Source organism: Pseudorca crassidens, chromosome 5 (genome assembly GCF_039906515.1).
Source record: "Pseudorca crassidens isolate mPseCra1 chromosome 5, mPseCra1.hap1, whole genome shotgun sequence".
NCBI lineage: Eukaryota > Metazoa > Chordata > Mammalia > Artiodactyla > Delphinidae > Pseudorca > Pseudorca crassidens.
This window is the reverse complement of record NC_090300.1, coordinates 134,347,079-134,368,589: the sequence shown is the minus strand read 5'-3', so window position 1 is coordinate 134,368,589 and position 21,511 is coordinate 134,347,079. Positions and strand designations below refer to the sequence as shown.

The window sequence follows — 21,511 nt, the reverse complement described above, 5'->3', positions numbered from 1 at the left end:
GTCTTTGTTTTAAAGTCTATTTTGTCTGATATGAGAATTGCTACTCTCGCTTTATTTGATTTCCATTTGCATGAAATATATTTCTCCATCCCCTCACTTTCAGTCTGTATGTGTTCCTAGGTCTGACGTGTCTCTTGTAGACAGCATATATACAGGTCTTGTTTTTCTATCCATTCAACGAGTCTATGGCTTTTGCTTGGAGCATTTAACCCATTTACATTTAAGGTAATTATCAATATGTATGTTCCTATTACCATTTTATTAATTGTTTTAAGTTTGTTATTGTAGGTCTTTTCCTTCTCTTGTGTTTCCAGCCTAGAGAAGTTCCTTTAGCATTTGTTGTAAAGCTCGTTTGGTGGTGCTGAATTCTCTTAGCTTTTGCTTGTCTGTAAAGGTTTTAATTTCTCCGTCAAATCTGAATGAGATCCTTGCTGGATAGAGTAATCTTGGTTGTAGGTTATTCCCCTTCATCACTTTAAATATGTCCTGCCACTCCCTTCTGGATTGCAGAATTTCTGCTGAAAGTTCAGCTAGTAACCTTATGGGGATTCCCTTGTATGTTATTTGTTGTTTTTCCCTTGCTGCTTTTAATAGATTTTTTTTGTGTTTAGTTTTTGATATTTTGATTAATATGTGTCTTGGTGTGTTTCTCCTTCGATTTATCCTGTATGGGACTCTCTGTCCTTCCTGGACTTGATTAACTATTTCCTTTCCCATATTAGGGAAGTTTTCAACTATAATCTCTTCAAATATTTTCTCAGCCCCTTTCTTTGTCTCTTCTTCTTCTGTGACCCCTATAGTTTGATTGTTAGTGAGTTCAATGTTGGCCCAGAGATCTCTAAGACTGTCCACAATTCTTTTCATTCTTTTTTCTTTATTCTGCTGTGCAGTAATTATTTCTCCTTTTTTCTTCCAGGTCACTTATCTGTTCTGCCTCAGTTATTCTGCTACTGATGTCTTCTAGAGAATTTTTAATTTCATTTATTGTGTTGTTCATCACTGTTTGTTTGTTCTTTAGTTCTTCTAGGTCCTTGTTAAATGTTTCTTGTATTTTCTCCATTCTATTTCCAAGATTTTAGATCATCTTTACTATCATTATTCTGAATTCTTTTTCAGATGTCTGGTCTCAGTGGCTTCGGTTGGTTCAGTGGATTGTGTAGGCTTCCTGGTGGTGGGGACTAGTGCCTGTGTTCGGGTGGATGAGGCTGGATCTTATCTTTCTGTTGGGAAGGTCCATGTCTGGTGGTGTGTTTTGGGGTGTCTGTGGCCTTATTATGATTTTAGGCAGCCTCTCTGCTAATGGGTGGCATTGTGCTTCTTTCTTGTTAGTTGTTTGGCATACGGTGTCCACCACTGGAGCTTGCTGGTCTTTGAGTGGAGCTGGGTTTTGGCATTGAGATGGAGATCTCTGGGAGATTTTTGGCATTTGATATTCCATGGAGATGGGAGGTCTCTTGTGGACCAGTGTCCTGAATTTTATTCTCCCACCTCAGAGGCAAAGCCCTGACACTTGGCTGGAGCACCAAGAGCCTCTCATCCACACAGCTTAGATAAAAGGGAGATAACAGTGAAAGAAAGAAAGAAGATAAAATTTTTTTAAAAAGTTCTTAAAGTAAAAATAATTCTTAAAAAAAAAATTAAAGTAATAAAAAAAAAAGAAAGAAAGAAGAGAGCAACTAAACCAAAAAACAAACCCACCAATGGTAACAATTGCTAAAAACTATACAGAAAAAAAAAAAAAAAGAAAGAAAGAAAATGGACAGACAGAACCCTAAGACAAATGGTAAAAGCAAAGTTATACAGACAAAATCACAAATAGAAGCATACACATACATACTCACAGGAAGAGAAAAAGGGAAATATATATATATATATATATATAGTTGCTTCCAAAATCCACCTCCTCAGTTTGGGATAATTCGTTGTCTATTCTGGTATTCCACAGATGCAGGGTACATCAAGTTGATTGTGGAGCTTTAATCTGCTGCTCCAGATTCTGCTCGGAGAGATTTCCCTTTCTCTTCTTAGTTCGCACATCTCCTGGGGCTCAGCTTTGAATTTGGCCCCGCCTCTGCTTGTAGGTCGCCAGCGTGCATCTGTTCTTCGCTCAGACAGGACGGGGTTAAAGGAGCAGCTGATTTGAGGGCTCTGGGTCACTCAGGCCTGGGGGAGGGAGGGGTACGGAGTGCGGGGCGAGCCTGCAGCAGCAGAGGCCGGCGTGACGTTGCACCAGCCTGAGGCATGCCGTGCGTTCTCCCGGGGAAGTTGTCCCTGGATACTGGAACGCTGGCAGTGGTGGGCTGCACAGGCTCCCAGGAGGGGAGGTGTGGATAGTGACCTGTGCTCGCACACAGGCTTCTTGGTGGCTGCAGCAGCAGCGTTAGCATCACATGCCCGCCTCTGGGGTCTGCACTGATAGCCGCGTCTCGCGCCCATCTCTGGAGCTCCTTTAAGCAGCGCTCTTAATCCCCTCTCCTCGTGCACCAGGAAACAAAGAGTCAAGAAAAGGTTTCTTGCCTCTTCAGCAGGTCCAGACTTTTTCCCAGACTCCCTGCCAGCTAGCCGTGGCGCACTAGGCCCCTTTAGGCTGTGTTCACGCTGCCAACCCCAGTCCTCTTCCTGGGGTCTGATCTCCGAAGCCTAAGCCTCAGCTCCCAGGCCCCGCCCGCCCTGGCGGGTGAGCAGACAAGCCTCTCGGGCTGGTGAGTGCTATTCCGCAGTGATCCTCTGTGCGTGAATCTGTCCGCTTTGCCCTCCGCACCCCTGTTACTGTGCTCTCCTCTGCGGCTCCGAAGCTTCCCCCCTCTGCCACCCACAGTCTCCACCCACCAAGGACCTTCCTAGTGTGTGGAAACCTTTCCTCCTTCACAGCTCCCTCCCCGAGGCGCAGGTCCTGTCCCTATTCTTTTGTCCCTGTTTTTTCTTTTGCCCTACCCAGGTACGCGGGGGAGTTTCTTGCCTTTTAGGAGGTCTTCTGCCAGCGATCAGTAAGTGTTCTGTAGGAGTCGTTCCACATGTAGATGTATTTCTGATGTATTTGTGGGGAGGAAGGTGATCTCTGTGTCTTACTCTTCCACCATCTTGAAGCTCCCTTATCTTTTTTTTTTTTTTTTTTTTTTTTTTTTTGAGTGGAGGGAAAACTTGAAGCGCTCGCAAACCAATCTAACATATATAAGTTTGCTAAAATCCTACAACTGGCCTTAGGTAAGGAATCACTCAGTGGTGATAGTAGATGAAAGTAATCTACTAGTTATAAGTATTCAGCATTCTATGGACACCAATTCATATGTTTTTTCAAAGAAAATGAGGTTTATTGGTCAATCAAGTAGTAAGTTAAGCAGAGGCCAGCTAAGAGCCTCTACTGTATGTTCTGTTTCTGTTGATAATCCCAGGACAGCTCTTAAAGTACATTAAGAATATGCAGTTAATAATACTTAAATTGCTTCTGTCAACAACAAAGCCAGAGCTGAATTCTCTGATGAGGCTTTAGGTGCTGATACTTTGTATTGTTGCTTGTGATGAGGTCCTCATTTTTAAGATATCAGAGGCTTAATGCATGTGTTTGTTGAGTGGGGGAATTTATTTCTCCAGAGACAGGATACAGGTTTGCTTTGGGGCAGGACCAGTTTCTCAAAACAAAACAAAACAAATGTAGAACATAGTTTTTTGAATCTGCCCATGCACTTTGGAAAGTTCTAGCATATGACCCCAGAATTCTGAGCCACAAAGAAGAAGAGATATTTTCATTTTGAAAAAAATGCCTATATGACTCATTTTGACTCTACTCAACTCTACATGATGCTTCTGGAGTCTAGAATGTCTGCTTCTGAATAGCAGGAGTTTCATTCTAAGGAAGGATGATCCTACCAGGATAAAACTGAAATTGTGCTTAGGTCAACCACAGACTGATTCATGTCCAAACGGTAGAAAATCATCCTCCACCATATTATCAGTCATACTTTACATGGTAGTAAATATTTAGAGTTCATTCACCGTCTGATAGGTATTACACAGTCCAGTACTGGATTTGAAATCTTAAGCACATGTATGAAATTTTATCTGCATCTGACACATGCTGATACACTTAACTTTTAACACTGGTTTTGGGATCTGTTCTGACCATTCCTGCTTTTATTCTTTTGGGCCTTTTGTTTGTATCATTTATATTCTTCTTTTTGAAAAATGCACATGAATAATGTAACTAATGCTTCTCATGCATCTCTTTTGCTTCTGCAGGAGGAATTTTTGAAACTGTGGAAAATGAACCTGTTAATGTTGAAGAATTAGCGTTCAAGTTTGCAGTCACCAGCATTAACAGAAATCGAACCCTGATGCCTAACACCACATTAACCTATGACATTCAGAGAATTAACCTTTTTGATAGTTTTGAAGCCTCACGGAGAGGTAACTATTTTCACACTTTTAAAAGCTTCTTTGGGTGATATGTCTGCTCTACAAGTCAACTTCTTTTTGCTACCTGCTCTTTTTCAAAGTGGACATCTCTGTGCAAATGGGTTTGCAGGAACTTTTGGTGCAAGATGTCACTGTCCAGTACAATCTGAACCATCCTAATGGATGTTGCCTAGCTCTGTTTTCTGGGCCTTTCTGATTAGCTTAGCCTTCAGTGCCCTCCACTCTATGATTAACTCGTTCAGCTGAGAATGGAAAATGTCAAGCTTGATCTGTTTTTTCCTTCCTGAGGCTGAGACACCACCATGAAATTGTACAGTGCAGTCAAATAAAACTTTGTGGAAGGTCATACGCAATTAGCATGTGGAAATGCCCACAACGCACAGAATTCACAACCTGAATCTTAACAGGTTGTGAGCTACTGGGTTTACCTACCATCCTCTCAAATAATTTTCTAACCCCTTTCCACAGATCATAGAAATGTGAAGATTATAAACATTGAATCATTATGTTTTACACCTGAAATGTTATAATGTTATGTGTTGATTATATGTCAATTTTAAAAAAGGAAAAAATTAAGAAAAAAATTAATGGAACGGTACAAGCAATCAAGCAAGCAAGGGACTTGGGGTCAAAGAAAATTAAACCTAGGAGAACAATCTCCGCATTTGATTCCCTTTTGCATCTGAAAAGAAGACAAGTTCCTAAAAAGTAATCTAATTTGTACGCAGGCTGCAAGGTTTGTCTCATGGAAAGAGTCATTGGAAGGGTGGGGCTTGTTTGCACATCCTTCAGACACTTCCAAGATGACTCTTTGAAACCACATTTGACATGCTTGAAGGCTGGCCTCTAACTAGGGAGTTGTTGGACCTCCATACAGGAGTTTGTGTGGGTACATCACCCCAGAATAGGAGAGGCTCTTTCTCTCCTAGAGGAAAGCTTTGCCCATCAAACACACACAAGTAAATGGAATACAATGAATGCCATGTTCATGCTGATTTCTAAGTAACTAAATATTGATTGTTTCCACATAGAATTAACCCAGTTTGGATTGCACCTAGTAGACTCTTCTGCAAGATTCTTTGTGTCCCTTAAAAAAAAAAAATGTGAAACTTGTTCTCCTGGGAGCACAGATGAAAATGGAATAGTATAATGATTTTTTTTTTTTTTTTTTTTTTTTTACTGTATGGCATGATCTTAGTATAAGAATATTTTATTTTCAAAGATGGATGGAGTTGTAGGTACTATACAGGTCAGAGTTGTCTATGACAAATAATAAAATGCTATGTTTATACAGCACTTTAAAGTTTACAAGGCATCTTTACATAAATTATCTCTATGTGTTAGATCTCTATCTTCCTCTCTCCATATCTCCCTTTCTGTGCCTCTGTCTGTCTCTCTCTCTCTCTCTCTCTGTCTCTCTCTCTCACACACACACTCACACAAAACATTGTTGAATAAATACCCCAGAAAGCCAACCACATTTAAAATCCAAAGCGTTTTTGTGACCTGAAGTACCTGCCATACTTGTAAATTAAACACCCCCAAAACTTCTTAAAACTGGTAATTTGCTGGCAAACAGAATTCAAAAGGATTGCTTTTTTGTCAAGTAATATTAGCATCCCAGAGCTAAATATTAGCAGGAATCTCAATCCACCGCCTACTCTAGATGAAGTAATAGTTCATATACTTTCATGCCCTCATTTTTTCTTGCTAACCAATGAAAGCACATCCAGAAAATGAGCTTCTGAGGACAGTTTTCACTTCTAGCACTTAATACAGAAAGTTATGTCTTCATACCTCATGTGATAATTCAGTACCGAAGAGCACAGTGTCAGAAAGTTCCTTGTGAACATTTGCTGTCCCACAGATATTTGAAATATGGCTCTCAAATATTACTTATTAATTTTTCTCTCTAAATCAAGTCAGATAATTTTGACAAAGCCATATAATTTTTATACTTATTTTTATTTGTATGATGGCATTATGATAAAAATTGACAATTTCATTTAAATATTTTGCTATTATTTAATTCAAATATTCAACTATTGTTTCTTGGCAGTTCCAAATCCCTTTAAACTAGAATTAAAATGTAAATTTGAAATGTTTTTACATTTATATTTAATGCCAGTATAAATTTATGCCAGCATAAAATGAGTAGGCACTATTTTACATTGTCATAGAAGATAATCTGTCCCAACATTTCTGGAAGGAAATTTGGTTTATATGTATCAAGTGACTTAAAAATATCAATACCCTTTAATTACAGATTTCAATCTACTCAAAAAAAATAATGTAAAATTTAGAGAAAAATATAAGAACTAAGATAAGTACTTATAATATTACTTATAATAACCAAAAATTAGGAGCAGCTTAAATATTCAGTATCATAGGACTAGTTAAATAAGTAATGACATACTCATGGATTAGGCTATTCTATGACACTAAAAATATACTTTTGCAGAATTTGTGATTACTTAGGGGAAAGGGTGTGCTTTTAGCATTAAACTTAGTGTTAAATACAGAAAGCAATGTATCAAACTGTATCTATATCGTGTTCAATTTTTTAATAAATTAGAACACCAAACTATGAATAGATATCCCAGTGATGGAATTTCAGAGCCTTTTTTCTTCCTTATACTTTTCAATATTCTAAATTATCTCAATGTGTGTATATAATCTTATAATGCAAAAAATAAATAAATGTTAAAAATTAATTTTTGTGTACATGTTGGCTGATATTGAAATAGAAAGAAGCCTGTCCTTGAGCTGGGTCCCTGGGCTCTGGTCAGTTCTGCCACTGTTCAGTGGCCCTGACTCACTTCATTGCCTATGACATTAGTGGGTTGGAGAAAATGTCTTCTAAGATCCCTTTAAGCTATGCTAATCTATTATTCTATAATTAATTAGCTATCAGTATCACTTAACATTCTTTAGCAATTTTTCAATATCCTGGACCTCCTTTCTGAGTTTTGGGAAGGACTGGAACTAAAGTACTCTGCAGCCACCCAGAGAGTCTTCTGAATTCTCTGACCCATTAATACCTTCATTGCCACATTGCCAGATGACAGAACTTGATTTATATGACATTCACTTGGCAAATGGCTTAAAGAATAGCTCTGAGTGCTTCTGGGTAACACCACACCAAGCAAGAGATTTAGACTCCATCTGATTAAAAGTAATGAAATGAGGACTTCCCCGGCAGTCCAGTGGTTAAGACTCAATGCTTCCAATGCAGGGGCTGGGGGTTCGATCCCTAGTTGGGGAACTAAGATCCCACATGCCGCGTGGCATGATCAAATTAAAAAGAAAAAAAAAAGTAATGAAGTGAGACCAACAGCTCATTTTTGTTTGCAGGGAATTGGCCTTGTGATGTGTTGCTAATCATTTCTCCATTTACATCTCTAATATTTAGTATCTCAGGAATATTGGAAGCTGGATGAAGCATATTTCCTCAGCATACAGATGGAGAGTGGATAATAGTTTCCAATAGCGAAAATAAGGAGGAACCATGAAAGGGAAGATTAAATTCACAGAACTCTCTCTTTCTCTCCCCTCTTCCCTGCTTTCCCTCTCCACCCCCTCCTTGTCTGTGGACATCAGCATGTGACCAGCTGGCTCTTGGTGTGGCTGCTCTCTTTGGCCCTTCCCATAGCTCCTCTGTCAGTGCTGTGCAGTCTATTTGCAATGCTCTCGAAGTTCCACATGTACAGACTCGCTGGAAACACCCTTCAGTGGACAACAAAGACCTGTTTTACGTCAACCTCTACCCAGATTATGCAGCTATCAGCAGAGCGGTCCTGGATCTGGTCCTCTACTACAACTGGAAAACAGTGACTGTGGTGTATGAAGACAGCACAGGTATGGGACTCACACAAGCCCTCACATGGCCATGTCTGGTCTGGAAAAAGGGAACCAGAATTTGCTACAGGTCTTGACTCATCAGGCAGAGTGCATGAACATGTTATTTTATATGAAGCTAATTGAGTTTTCTAATTGGGAAATGCCATGTGTAGCTAATTCCTTTTCCTTTTGGTGAGTTGACCCTTTCTGATGACCCATTCATCATCAAACTTAAGGCACTTTTTTAAAAGAAATATCACCTTATTAATATATGTTGTAATCCAATCTGAATATTAAAGATGTAATTTAATGTATCCAACTCTGTTAAGACTGACCACGACTCCATTCTTAAATAATGCAGAGAAAGTTTGAAATTGACCATGAAGTATGATTCCAATTCAATAAGTAGCTGCATTAATGCCTTGAAAAGTTTCTAAAGTACATACAGAGGAATAATGTTAGAGGTTGTATCAATAAAATCTGACCATTTCATGCAAAAAGGACTATGAACCCCAGTAATGAGCCCTTAGTGAAGCTTGCTTTGTTCTGTCTGCTTATTTTAGGATGAAGGACAGACATGGGGTGCTCAGCGCCTCACTAGACATTTCTCTGACTCTCTCCCATTTGAAGTTTCTCTCACTGGCGCCTTCCCCCTTTGTCTCCTGTTTACATTTTGAGGTTTGTTGGAGTTCCAGATCCCTTTTATTCAGCTAAATTCTTCCAGTGACTCTTCATTGTCCACATAGGAAAGTCCAATTCTAATTTAAAGCTCTTCACCATCTAATCATTTTCATCTCCATTAACCCAGGCACCAGCTGCTCTACATCCTTGTACTGTTACATCACTTCTTAAATACCCCCAAGTCCATCCCTACTCTTTCTTTCTGAGGCTGGTCCCTAACTTTGGATAATCCTCCACATAACCCCCAAGGTGATAAGCTCTCTCATTCTCCATGATCACGCCCAAATATCATTTCTTTTTAAAGCTCACTGAGACGACATTAGGAATTAGTAACAGGGTGTAAATATAAGCATTATATCACATGCTTCAATTATCTGCTTAAATGTTTTTGAGACTAGGAATTCCAAAAAGTTGGAATTTTATCTTTTTATTTTTATAATCTGCTACCTAACACAGTACTGTTTACTTTCTGAATATTTTTTCTTCAAGAATTGAAATTAGCTCCTTTCCTTAATCTACACATTTGGTAATAAGACTAATAAAATTATCAGTGAAAATTAACAAAGCAAAGCACTTTTGAACTTTTTTAATAGTATTTCATTTTTTTCACTCCTTTCCACCAAGCACTAGCATTTACTGTTCCTCAGAGGATGAATAGTGAGCCTCCTCTATTTGGCACTAAATCCTGCTTCCATTTTAAACTGTCAGGTAAAAGTGACTATTGTGATTGGAATTATACATTTATGTATTTTCTTATATCTCATCTCATTTGAGAAAGAAGTGAAGGTAGGTGATTGTATATATAATTTATAAATATTATATTCAAAACAGTCCTACTGGGAAGGATAGTCGTATTTTTAGAGCTGCACTTGCTTGCTGTGAAGGAAGAAAATATGTTATCAAAGGAACTCCATAAGTATATTTAAAGAGCCTTAAGATATAGATATTATATATAGTTATGGTAAGGCCTTCCATGTTGTCTACCTTTGTAAATAGAGAATTCCACGAGTTAATAAAATAATACTATTTCTCATTATGTAGTACACTCTATAGCATAATTTCCTCTCACTATTTCTACCATTTCCAGCAATGCCAGGCCATCTAAAAGGAAAACAAATCAATGAATAATATTGAGGCATCTGGATTTAATTTAAGAAAGAGTTCAACTAAAGGTGTGAGCATAATTGTATTTAGAAAAATTATAATTTGCAAAAGGATAACATAAAAGTTGATGTCCTAACCACCCTTTTGATTTTAAGTGAGTACCCATAGTTGACAGCCATTTTGCATAAGAGGAAATTCAAACTATCATTTCTATTACCTTTTACAAGAAACTGAAATCTCCTTTCATCCTTGTTAAGTTCACCTGAACTCAGTTGCTCAATATATACTTGCTGAAATTGACAATCCAAATGAGTCTGTATTTTGCCCATTAAGTTAGAGACGATTCATGTTAAAATGATTTTACTCCCAAAGGCATTAAAAATGTAAATGAATAATCAATTGAGACATTAAATTGGAACCCAGAGAGTAAACAGGTCAACTGAGATCAATAGAAGAAGACATCTTTTTACTATGAGTGGGTTTAATACTGCTTGACTCAGGGTTTTGGTTGCAGTAATTATCAAGTCATAAAAAGAAAACTTACTAAACCTGAAGGAAAAAAAAGGACTTAGGTGTGCTCAGCACCTGCTCTTACACCAGAATCAACTACCCATTAAAGAGCACTTTACTGGGATTTGTTTAGGAGTTTGTGAAATAACCTGAAGCCAGCACAGATGTCTAAGGGACCAAATGGTCCGTGACTCCCATTGAAGTCAATGGGAGCACTGTGCGTGTCTCTAAGGACAAAATCCAAATCACTAAATACTAGCAGGCAGAATTCTGTCCTCTGGAAGAGCAAATGTAGAAAGACCCTAGAGAACTGTCGGAGGGAGTTTTGTTTTTGTTGCTGTTTGTTTGTTATTTTTGTTTGTTTGTTTTTGCCGTACGCGGGCCTCTCACTGTTGTGGCCTCTCCCGTCGCGGAGCACAGGCTCCGGACGCGCAGGCTCAGCGGCCATGGCTCACAGGCCAAGCCGCTCCGCGGTATGTGGGATCTTCCCGGACCGGGGCACAAACCCGTGTCCCCTGCATCGGCAGACGGACTCTAAACCACTGCGCCACCAGAGAAGCCCCCGGAGGGAGTTTTGCCTCACATCTCTCTCTCTGGTGCCTGGATATTCTTCCCATCAGTCATCTACTTCTCTCTGACTCCCTCATTCAGAGGTGACCCTAGGCAATGCGAAATCACTGCTCATTGCTCATCCCCTCCGCTTCTTTAGACCCCTGGTGGAAGCCTGGCTTCTATCCCTTCACACACTTCAAAAAGAGCTGAGAAGCTGAGCACCAAATGCAGTGTGGAGAATATTCAACAGTTTCTGCTTTCTCAAGGCTAATCTTAGTGAAATGTACCCATAGCTGATTTTGTAGGACAGGGACCAGGAAGCTTTTCTCTCAAAAGGGTTACATACTATATAGCTTAAGCTTCATGGGCCATAGTGTCTTGATCACAACTATCCCACTCTGCTGAGGTAGCAAGAACACAGCCACAGGCAAAATATAAATGAACAGGTATGTTGTGTTCCAATAAACCTTTATTTACAACAAACAAGGAAGCCAGTGTGGTTGGATCAGACTGAGAGGGGAAGGGTGGTGGGGTCAGAGAGGAGGGTCTTCATGATCATGGAGGGCTTTGTAGATTATTGGAAGAGCTTTTGTTCCTCATGAAATGGGAAGACATTGGAGAGTTTTCAGAAGAGGAGTGACATGATCAGATTTATACCATAAAAAGATCACTCTGGCCCTTGTATTAATAAAATGTCATAGAGAGGGAAGCATAAAATTGGAGGCTACTAGAGAAATCAAGGCAAGAGATGAAGGTGATAGCAACAGAGGAGTAAGAAATGGTCAGATTCTGGAAATATTTTGATGTTGAGCTGGAATAATTCTCTGAGGGGTGGAGGCTGAGTGAGAAAAATAGAGGAGTCAAAGATGACCCTAAGCTTTTTGGCCTGAGCCAAAAGATGGAGTTGCCATTGCCTGAGATGGGGAAATGGATAAATGGACATAGTTTGGAGAAATAAGGCTATCAGGAGTTCAGTCATGAATATGTTAAGTTTGATTTTGCAATGTCTACTAGACATCCAAAAAGAGGCAATGAGTAGGCAGTTAATATATGACTCTAGAGTTCAGGAATGTGGTGTAGGCTGGGGATACAAAATTGAGGGTCCTCAGCATATACATGGGACTAGATGAGGCCATCAGAGAAGTGAGCTGCAGCCAGATGTGTTCATAACACATAGTACTTAAGAGGGATTTTTTCATCCATGGTTGCCTTAAATCATTTTTCTCAACACACCAGAGCCATGAGATTTATAAAATGCAACCTGCCATAAAGAACTATTATCTGTCACTTACTTAAAACATAGTTTCAAAGCTTTACAATGAGGATTCATTTGAGATAAGATTAATATACATAAAAACGTCAGTAATTGAAAGAAACGTTAAATCCAGAAAGAAAACCCAAGAAAAATGACAACCACAAAAATCACAATAACTAAATTCTTGAAGTGCTGACTGATTGCCATGCATTGTTATAGTTATTTTATATAATTAACTCATTTAATATGCTCAACCACCCTGTAAATAAGTGCAATAGCTACTCTTTGGGCTATATTTAAATAGTGACTTAGATTTGTTATGCTTATTATATTTTCCTTCATTTCCCCATAGAAAATAGAAAGAATATATTGTTCAGAACCAAGAATCTTGACGAGCCCTAAAATTTAGACTTGAAGAAAATTAAACATTTTGACATGGGTGATTAAGCCAAAATGTAAATAATCAGTGCCAAGTAAAAGAATAAGTGAATCATTTCATCTTAGCAATCACAATTCACACCTCTGTGTTGTTATGATGACTCATGCTAGCCAAAACACTCTACCACATGCCCTCCCAAAATTCCACCTGAAATAGTTGGAGAATGGAAAGTCCTTGGCATTCAGCACCAACAAGATAATATATTATAGTTCCCTTTCTTCTGCCCTTACTCTTTTTTACCCTTCGTATTTACCCACTCCAGTCCCCTGACCAGAACCCTATCAAATTTTCAGAGTTCTGCTCAGGAAATCAATTTTTAGATATTTCATGGTGGTTTATTATTTTTAGCTACCATTGATATTGGCCAGAATTTAGGACCAAAACATACTGATAGAGCTAAATGCATAGTTAATCTCAAATATTTTGACTAGATTCTTCTATGAGGTTCTTTGTGATCAAGGAACACAATTTTTCTTTTGGGAGGTCTTTAGCCTTTTTTGATGCACTTTTGAAAAATCGTATGTATGGAGATCTGCACTTATAAGTGCTGTATTTCCGCAGGTAATTCACTCACTTACCCATCTCCTTTTCTCAGTTCTGATTTTTTCCTCCCCTCTGGAGGGTATTAAGAATCCTATTAGATTTGGATACATTAATATACCAACAGGTTTGTGAAATGCCATTTTGCATGTTTCCAAGTTCAAATGAAGATGAAATTAACATTTAAAATGTGCGATCTTATCTTTGGGTCCCAATGGTTTATTACATTCATTTTTATGACATCAAATCCACTGTTGTGGTACAATGAAAAGGACATTGGACTAAGACTCAAGAAAACGTAGGTACTTTTCTTTTGAACTGCTGCTCATTAAATATAACTAAGACTGTCCAGAAATGGATTGAGTTGCAAAAAGTGAGGTAGAGAATTTCTCGAACCAAGAGGTGTTCAGCAGCAGCTGTGTAGCGGGAATTCATGCATCAAGTAGGGGCTTGACCTTTAAGGTCTCTTCCAATTTCTGGCTTCTGTAACTCATTTTCAAGGCCAATCCAAACAATTAACCTCACTGTGCCTCACTTTCCTTACTGTAAAACAGCACTGACACCTAACCACCTCAGAGGTATATTCTGAGGTTTACTGAGCTATTTATAAGACATGCAGGATACTTCATAAAAAGGGGCAATCCAAATAGCAAAGTTTATTATTATTTAAGGAGAAGACAGGGAAAATTTTAAACAGCTACTGGAAATAGCATGTTCGTTTTTTCTCCTCCATATGCTCCACCTGTTCCCAGAGTGTACGTGCATACAGATCAGCACTTTTCTGTGTCATATCTGAGTGTGCAGAGTAGATAGATGGCCAAAGAAAGAGTTTAGAATTTGAGCACTTTTGAATGTTATCTCTACATGCAGAGCCCAGATCAAACTCATGTGAAATAAACAGACTCCTTGCTCTCAAGCACTTTTCAAACCAAAGGTGCAATTTCCAATTGCATTACTAGAGGTGGGAGTGGATGCAGGAGGCTCATATTTTGTCTTTTTATTAAGAAAGATTTGAACTTACAGAAAAATGGCAAGAAAGGTACAATGAACTTCTGTACATCCTGCATCTAAGTTCAGCAGTTGTCATCATTTGATCACATTTGCTTTAATGCTCTATGCTTCTCTCAATATAACAACAGCAACAACAAGTAGTAGTATTGTCGATTTGAAAGTAAGTGACAGACAGCATGACCATTTTACCTCTAAATACATTAGCGTATATTTCTTAAGAACAAGGACCTTCCTTTTTATAACCACACGACAGTTATTAAACACAGAAAACTTAACACGGATACAGTTTTTAACATCTATATCAATATTAATGTCTATATAGATATATGCGATATTCTAGTTTCCCTAATTGTCCCAATTGCAGTTTTTTTTTTTAATCCAGGATCACTCACTGCATTTAGCTGTCAGGTCGTTTTAGTCTCCTTTGGTCTAAAACAGTCTGGCCTTCCCTTGTCTTTCATGACCTTGATATTTTTGAAGAGTCCATACCAGTTTTACTGTAGAATGTCTCTCTATTCGGTTTGTTTAGTTATCTCCTTTTCTGCATTTCATTTTTAAAGTGTCTCTCCTGCAATGGACTAGAAAATCCATCACCATTGCCAGGTTTGCACGCACCCTTACCATTCTCTGCAATTGGAGTCCCATCCTAGAAGCACTGGGTCACTCTGGCAGGGCTGGCATCCACACACAGGAGGGTCATTAGCAAAGTGAGGAATTGTGCCTATATCAATTTTCTTTCCCTGAAGTAACGACTTGTTTAAAGACAAGTTTTAACTTTTTACAGTGAAGTGTAATGGATTGCTGGATTGCTGTAAAATGCAAATAAAAGGGAAAGCTTTCTCTAAATTTTGTCTCCTGTGGACTAAAAAGCCTTTCTAATTGTAAATTGTGTGATGTTTGCTAACGAAGGCAGCAAGGCTTCTTTTAAGCAAACAATTACTTCGAAAGAGAAATGTAAAAATCCCTGTTTCTTGCTCTTTGTTCTTCCTACATCTTGGGTCTGTAACCTTTAAATCTGCTGATCTTCTCCTTTCCTGAGGCCAGTTCACCTGCATATGGACAAAAAGAGAAAACTAGGGCTTAGTAGTGAGTTTTTCTGAAAGGTAAATTTAGTCCAATTAAAAACTAATCTTTTGTATTGAGTTCCCCTTTCTCCTCTATTGGTATTAAAATAAATTTCTTTTGTGAAACAATTGTGAAAGCTCACAGTTACTTTTTTTGAGGAGGGAACCTGTTTATTAACAGCTTCATTTGCCAAATAAAGGCTGAATGTTTTATGCTGGTCCAAATTTTTTAAATTTTTTGCTCTATTTATCCAATAGTTATTTATATAGTTAGTTAGTTATTCAGCCAGTTAGTTAGTTGATCTTAAATCTCAAAGTCAGGAGGAGCCACTGATTTGATGAAAGAGCCCTAGCTTGGGGAGTCAGAGGTGGAACTAGCTTTAAACCCTGGATCTGCCACATGATAGCCTTACACAACCTTGAGCAAGTTGCTCCAGCCCCCGTCAGCCTCAGGTCATAGTTTATCAAATTAAGTAATAAGTGATGCCCCATACATAATACAAGATTCGATGGGATGAACTCCTTCTGTGGGCTGTGTGGGCCTTAAAGCAAGATGTGTTCATGTTATATTTCCAGCCCTTAACATGGATGGGACTTGGCATGGAGTGAACATCCAGAAAATGTTTTCCTGTAAAAATGAATGAATGAAGGGAGAGAATATATTCAACGCCATTAACATGCATCTAAGTCATCATGATAGGAAAATGAACTTCAAGATTGACATTCCATTTAGCAAAGAACAAAAGAGCAGTTCATTGCAGCATATGAAATGTACTTCTTAAATATTTTTCCCATTTTATTTAAAGGCCATGTTGATCTCCCTTGTGGTCATGCTCAAAAAAAAAAAAAAAAAGGAAGTGATTGCAAAGCAGGAAGGTGATAGGAAACAAACAAACAAACAAATAAACAAACAATAAAAACAAGAGAGACTCACAAGCAGCCTGGAGTAAAGAAGAAAGGAGAATGGGTACCTCTTTCTACTCTTTACCTCTCTTATCAAATAATCCAAAGCTATATCTGGTCCTTCAAGCACCAACAATTTGTATTTGTAAGGCATGATGGTGACATGGAAAGACTGAGTGCTAGACTCACAAGCAATTTGAATCCATAGCTCCTCCTATCTTTGTAACCCTGAGTAAGTTACTTAATTGCTCCAAGCCTTGGTTTTCTTACTTGAAATTATGAAGATGATAACCCTTGCTTCATAGGGTTATTGTTAGGATTAACAAATACACAAATCCATGTGCTCAGTTTTCTTCCATTAGGACTCATCAGTTGCTCAGGACAAGTGATTCTGGAAGTAAGAGGACAAGTGACTCACTGGTGCTTGGGAGCCTTCAGTCACATTGGTTGATTTGAAAAGAATCAAGAACCCAGGAAGTCTATCATTCTAACAATTTCTATTTTTATGTTAAAGAAATTAAAAAGGATAATGAGGGCTTCCCTGGTGGTGCAGTGGTTAAGAATCCACCTGCCAATGCAGGGGACACGGGTTCAAGCCCTAGTCCGGGAAGATCCCACATGCCGCGGTGCAACTAAGCCCGTGCACCACAACTACTGAGCCTGCGCTCTAGAGCCTGCACGCCTGGAGCCCGCACGCCTAGAGCCCGTGCTCTGCAACAAGAGAAGCCACCGCAATGAGAAGCCCACGCACCGCAATGAAGAGTATCCCCCGCTCACCTCAACTAGAGAAAAGCCCACATGCAGCAACAAAGACCCAGTGTAGCCAAAAATAAAATAAATACAATTTTTTTAAAAAAGATAATGAGCACTAAATCTTGATACAGTTCTACAACTCCTTCCTTCCTTGCCCTGGTCCACTTGACTCTGAAGAGTAGCTTACAAATTTACTGTACTTCAGGACCACACCTACCCAAGGTACAGAGGAATCTTATAACATCTTAGACACAAAAATGTAGCTTCTAGGGAAAACAAATAACTAAATAAATAAAACAAGAAAATTAAAAAAGTGCATCAAGTCCAGAAGTAGCTGGCATCTATGCTGTGTCTTGCACAGTGCATGCCACAATTTCTATCTGAATAGTGACAAAGCTTAATATTTCCTATTGATTACTTGAAGCTGACACATCCTGAAGGCACAGACTGTGTAATAAAAAATATTCAATTTTCCAATGGTCGTCCTTGAGTAAGAGCCAACATCATGCAGTGTAGCGAACACCAGTTAATATTAGGGGAAATAAGATGGAGGCTTCTTATAGCTATTGGTCTTGCCCTATTAAAGCACTTCTATTAAAAAAATGGTGCAGTTCGGTGGATTCATATTTGTGGTGAATTAAACACTCTTCATCAAGTTAGTTGGCTGTATACACTTTCCTACAATTACCAATGGTGTATTTTTAAAGAATTTGTTTCTGCCCTTATTATCATAATCTTTTAAAATTCTATCGTCTTTTCTTTTAAATCAAGAAAGTATTTTCCCATACGATGTTCAATTATATTAGAAAGAAAATACAATAAGCCATTTATAAATAGCTTATATGGCAGGAACTGGAAGATTATATAGAACAGTCAACCAATTAGCTGGTAAACAGTATGTTATATATAAAAACTTGCTGAAAGGTTTACAGAGGTTTATAACCCCAAGAAATTCTAGTGTTCTAAAGTGAATGGGTGTTATCCATTTCAAAAAGCATCTTTGGAAACTTCAAGCAACTTTTTGTTTACAAAAGTTTTACAGTATTGACTTGATTTGTTAAAGATTTGTGGTGAAAGCTGGAGAGGACAGTTGCATTCTAAAAAATTCAGAATCCTCTTGGGAAAATTGTGCTTCCAGCCACACATACCCACAAAAGGAAAATACAGTATAATCCATACAGAAAGAGGAATTTCATAGAAAGAGGAATGACAAATGAGAAGTCAATAATGTAACCTTTAGGTAGATGGCGTCTTGATACATTTTGGGAATTATATGAGTTTGCCTATAAATGGCAATAAACATACTTTGGACAGAACAGTTTGTTGCATGATTGAATGTCATTTTCTAGGTCTCATTCGTCTGCAAGAGCTCATCAAAGCTCCCTCCAGATATAACATTAAAATCAAAATCCGCCAGCTGCCCTCTGGGAATAAAGATGCCAAGCCTTTACTCAAGGAGATGAAGAAAGGCAAGGAGTTCTATGTGATATTTGATTGTTCACATGAAACAGCCGCTGAAATCCTTAAGCAGGTAAGAGGGGTAAGAAGGAGGTGAAAATATTGGGAGATGAGTTCGTTTATCTTTCTCAGACATGCCATCTGCTTTCACTTAGTGCAGCATGATAAAATGCCAGCAGTCCACTTTAGGCTGAAGATTGCAGATTTCAGAAACCTTTTAAAGAGTCATAGGGCTCAGACCTCTTTGAAGCCACCTGTTCGTATGTAGTTGTAGATGTGTGGTCCTGTGTACATACTCGGAGATATATAGATCCTGCCAGCAGAGATTGAGAGGAGAAGAGTATCATTTCAAGTTGATTAATCATCTCCTCTTTTATGTCCTTTGAAAAAAACAAGCTAGATTTCATTTACACAATGCCTTACTTGTCCTAAATACATCTTCCTCATGGCAAGACCTCTTTTGTCAAACATGCAAGATTCCAAGCACAGTGAAAAAGGGGCATGGAGAGAGTCATGCAAAAGATGCTTCTCTCTTCTAATTTATTACAGACAATGAGCTGCCATGCATTAATCTCCACGGGTAATGTGGGTGGAAACAATAAATTGTGAAATCTTATATAAATGAAAGATCTTAATAACATTAAGAATGATAACAACAGTGTTAATACTTTCTGGGCACTTCAGGATATAGCACTGGTCTTATGTCTAAGAAAGAAAACTCAGAATCAAAATAAAAAATAGATTAAAAATAAATTTTAAAAAAGATTAAACCTAGACTCGTGGTTCTCAACCCAGCGTGATTTCACCCCCTCGGAAACTTCTGTCAACGTCCAGAGACATTTCTGGTGTCATATTGGGGATGGTGGCATTTTACTGACAGCTAGCAGTTAGAGGTGCTGCTAAACATCCTATAAGACACAGGATCCCCCCCCCCACCCCACAACAAAGAACTACATAGCCTAAAATGCCAATAGTCCTGAGGCTGAGAAACTCTAGCATAAACAGAGACAATGGGAGAGGCAAGCCAGATGTTTAAAATAGAAGCACTAATAAAAAATCAGGGGATTGAATTTTGGGGAAAGTAGGAATAAAATAGCCAGGTTATATTTACTTGGCCTAATGGGTGCCTCCCTATATTTAAGTGGTTACTGTGGCATGAGGCAATGTTCTTACCCAAAATGACACAAGGTGTTATTACACTCCCTAGTTTAAAATGTCTGGGGTGTACTGTTGGGTTGACTGGTAATGGGCACTAATTTCACAAGTAGACCAACCCCTCCATACAAATGCAGAACTGTGGGTTTCTGAGTCACTTAGAAGAGCTCTCTGGGCTCAGTCATCCAGCCTGACTCTCTAGTGCTATATCTCACACTGGAAGGGCATTTCTCAGAAGCCACTGAGTCATAGAACATATTTTAAATTGTGGTTGCAAACAATCGTAGACGTCATCAAGGCTAATCCTCTCACTTTATAGGAGATAAAATAACTTTCCCAGAGCGACACAGCCAGGAACGGGCACTGAACCTCCTTTATCCCATCTGATGCTTTCTCCACAGTGACACGTTGCTTCTCCAGTTAGGCAGACTATATGTTACTTACTTCTAGACTATAGTTGCATTAACAAGTCTTTAGATATTATAAGTACCTCTCAGTAAAGAAAGCAAGCATGCTGCAGTGATGTCAGCAACTAAAGAACTTGAAAGGTGAATAAATATCATCAGCTTCTCTTTATCTTAAGGCTTCATCTGAGAATTTAATACAGTCATTAAAGTGTGTAATGGAGTGTGGGCCAGAAATGAGAAAAACACCCAGATTTTATGCATAGCCCTCAAAATGCCAAGAAGTATCCCTTCCCAAGAGTCTTTCTTAACAGAATCTAGGGACTTCTGTTACATTTAAGAGAATGATTTGCTGATGAGGATTCTCTTAGTTAGAAATCCACTTGGCTCACATAACTGGTCATATCTCTCCCAAAGGGCAGGCTTGGAATAGGCAAGGGAAGTGCCTGATGGCCATGGGCAGGGGCTGCTAGAGTTTCTCCTGTATTTTGATAAATGTGGATATAAAATTCCTTTGATGTAAGTTGTTCTTTCCTTGTGGCATGGAGATTATATCATTCAAAGGAAAATTAGAAATAAAAAAAAAAAACAAAAAGACACAGGAAATCATCTAAGAGAAGCCCTCTCAAGAAATGTCTGGCAGGGGCAAAGAGAAGTAGAATTAGTTCCACTTTGCACAAGCCATTGGCACAAACATTTTTCTCCATCCTGTCTTACCATGTCTTATCTTGTGTTTGCTTTTCCTAATCACGTGAATGGTACGATTGGCTGTGAAGCTTGGGGGAAGTGACTCAAAGACTGTTCATCCTCTCTTTGTTCTAGACCCATGATCTGAAAAGATTGGGAGGGGTGGAGAACTTTTTTAAAAGCTACCAGCATGAAACCCTTACCTTACTGCATGTGAAAGAACTGTTGCTCATTGTGAAATCACAGTAAAGGATCCAGGTTGGCTTAATGGGCTTCATTTGGACTTCCAAGAGGCTCTTATGGTTTGAAAAGTTATAATGAAGACCATAGGACTTTCTATTCTAGTCAAGATGAGACACTAGTACTCTGTGTGATTCCATTTTAACTTGCTTCATTAGTCCTGGACAACAACATGTAGAAACTCTTTCAGAGACCTTTCCTGAATCTGTCTGCGGAGTGTCTCTAGGGAGTCTGCGGGTTCAGGAGTTCAGGGTCCTGTTGCCAGCCACTGCTCAACCACCCTTTCTCCTGAGAGAAAGAAAGGAAGGAAAGAGACTTATATCTTTTACTGAGGTACCAAAGATGGTGTCTCGCACCCTGTATGTCATCTCAGTTTATCCTGAAGTAAATTTGGTATTCTCACTTCAGAGCTGAGAAAACTGAAGCTCAGATAGGTTAAGTGCCTCATACAAGGTCATTCTCTGAATAGCCAGCCTGCCCTGTGATCTCAGATCCTGAATGC

General features: G+C 38.7%; 1 protein-coding gene across 9 annotated transcripts in view; it reads left to right on the top strand.

Moving 5' to 3' along the window:
• The window catches only part of GRIK1 (glutamate ionotropic receptor kainate type subunit 1), a 418,460-nt gene that overhangs the window by 257,873 nt on the left and 139,076 nt on the right, over positions 1 to 21,511 (top strand). For all 9 annotated transcript variants that reach the window (XM_067739309.1, XM_067739308.1, XM_067739306.1 and 6 more), the window contains exons 2-4: positions 4,237 to 4,404; positions 8,014 to 8,271; positions 18,415 to 18,596. In XM_067739309.1, coding sequence (XP_067595410.1) covers positions 4,237 to 4,404; positions 8,014 to 8,271; positions 18,415 to 18,596 — 608 coding nt within the window. The remainder of the gene's footprint in view (positions 1 to 4,236; positions 4,405 to 8,013; positions 8,272 to 18,414; positions 18,597 to 21,511) is intronic.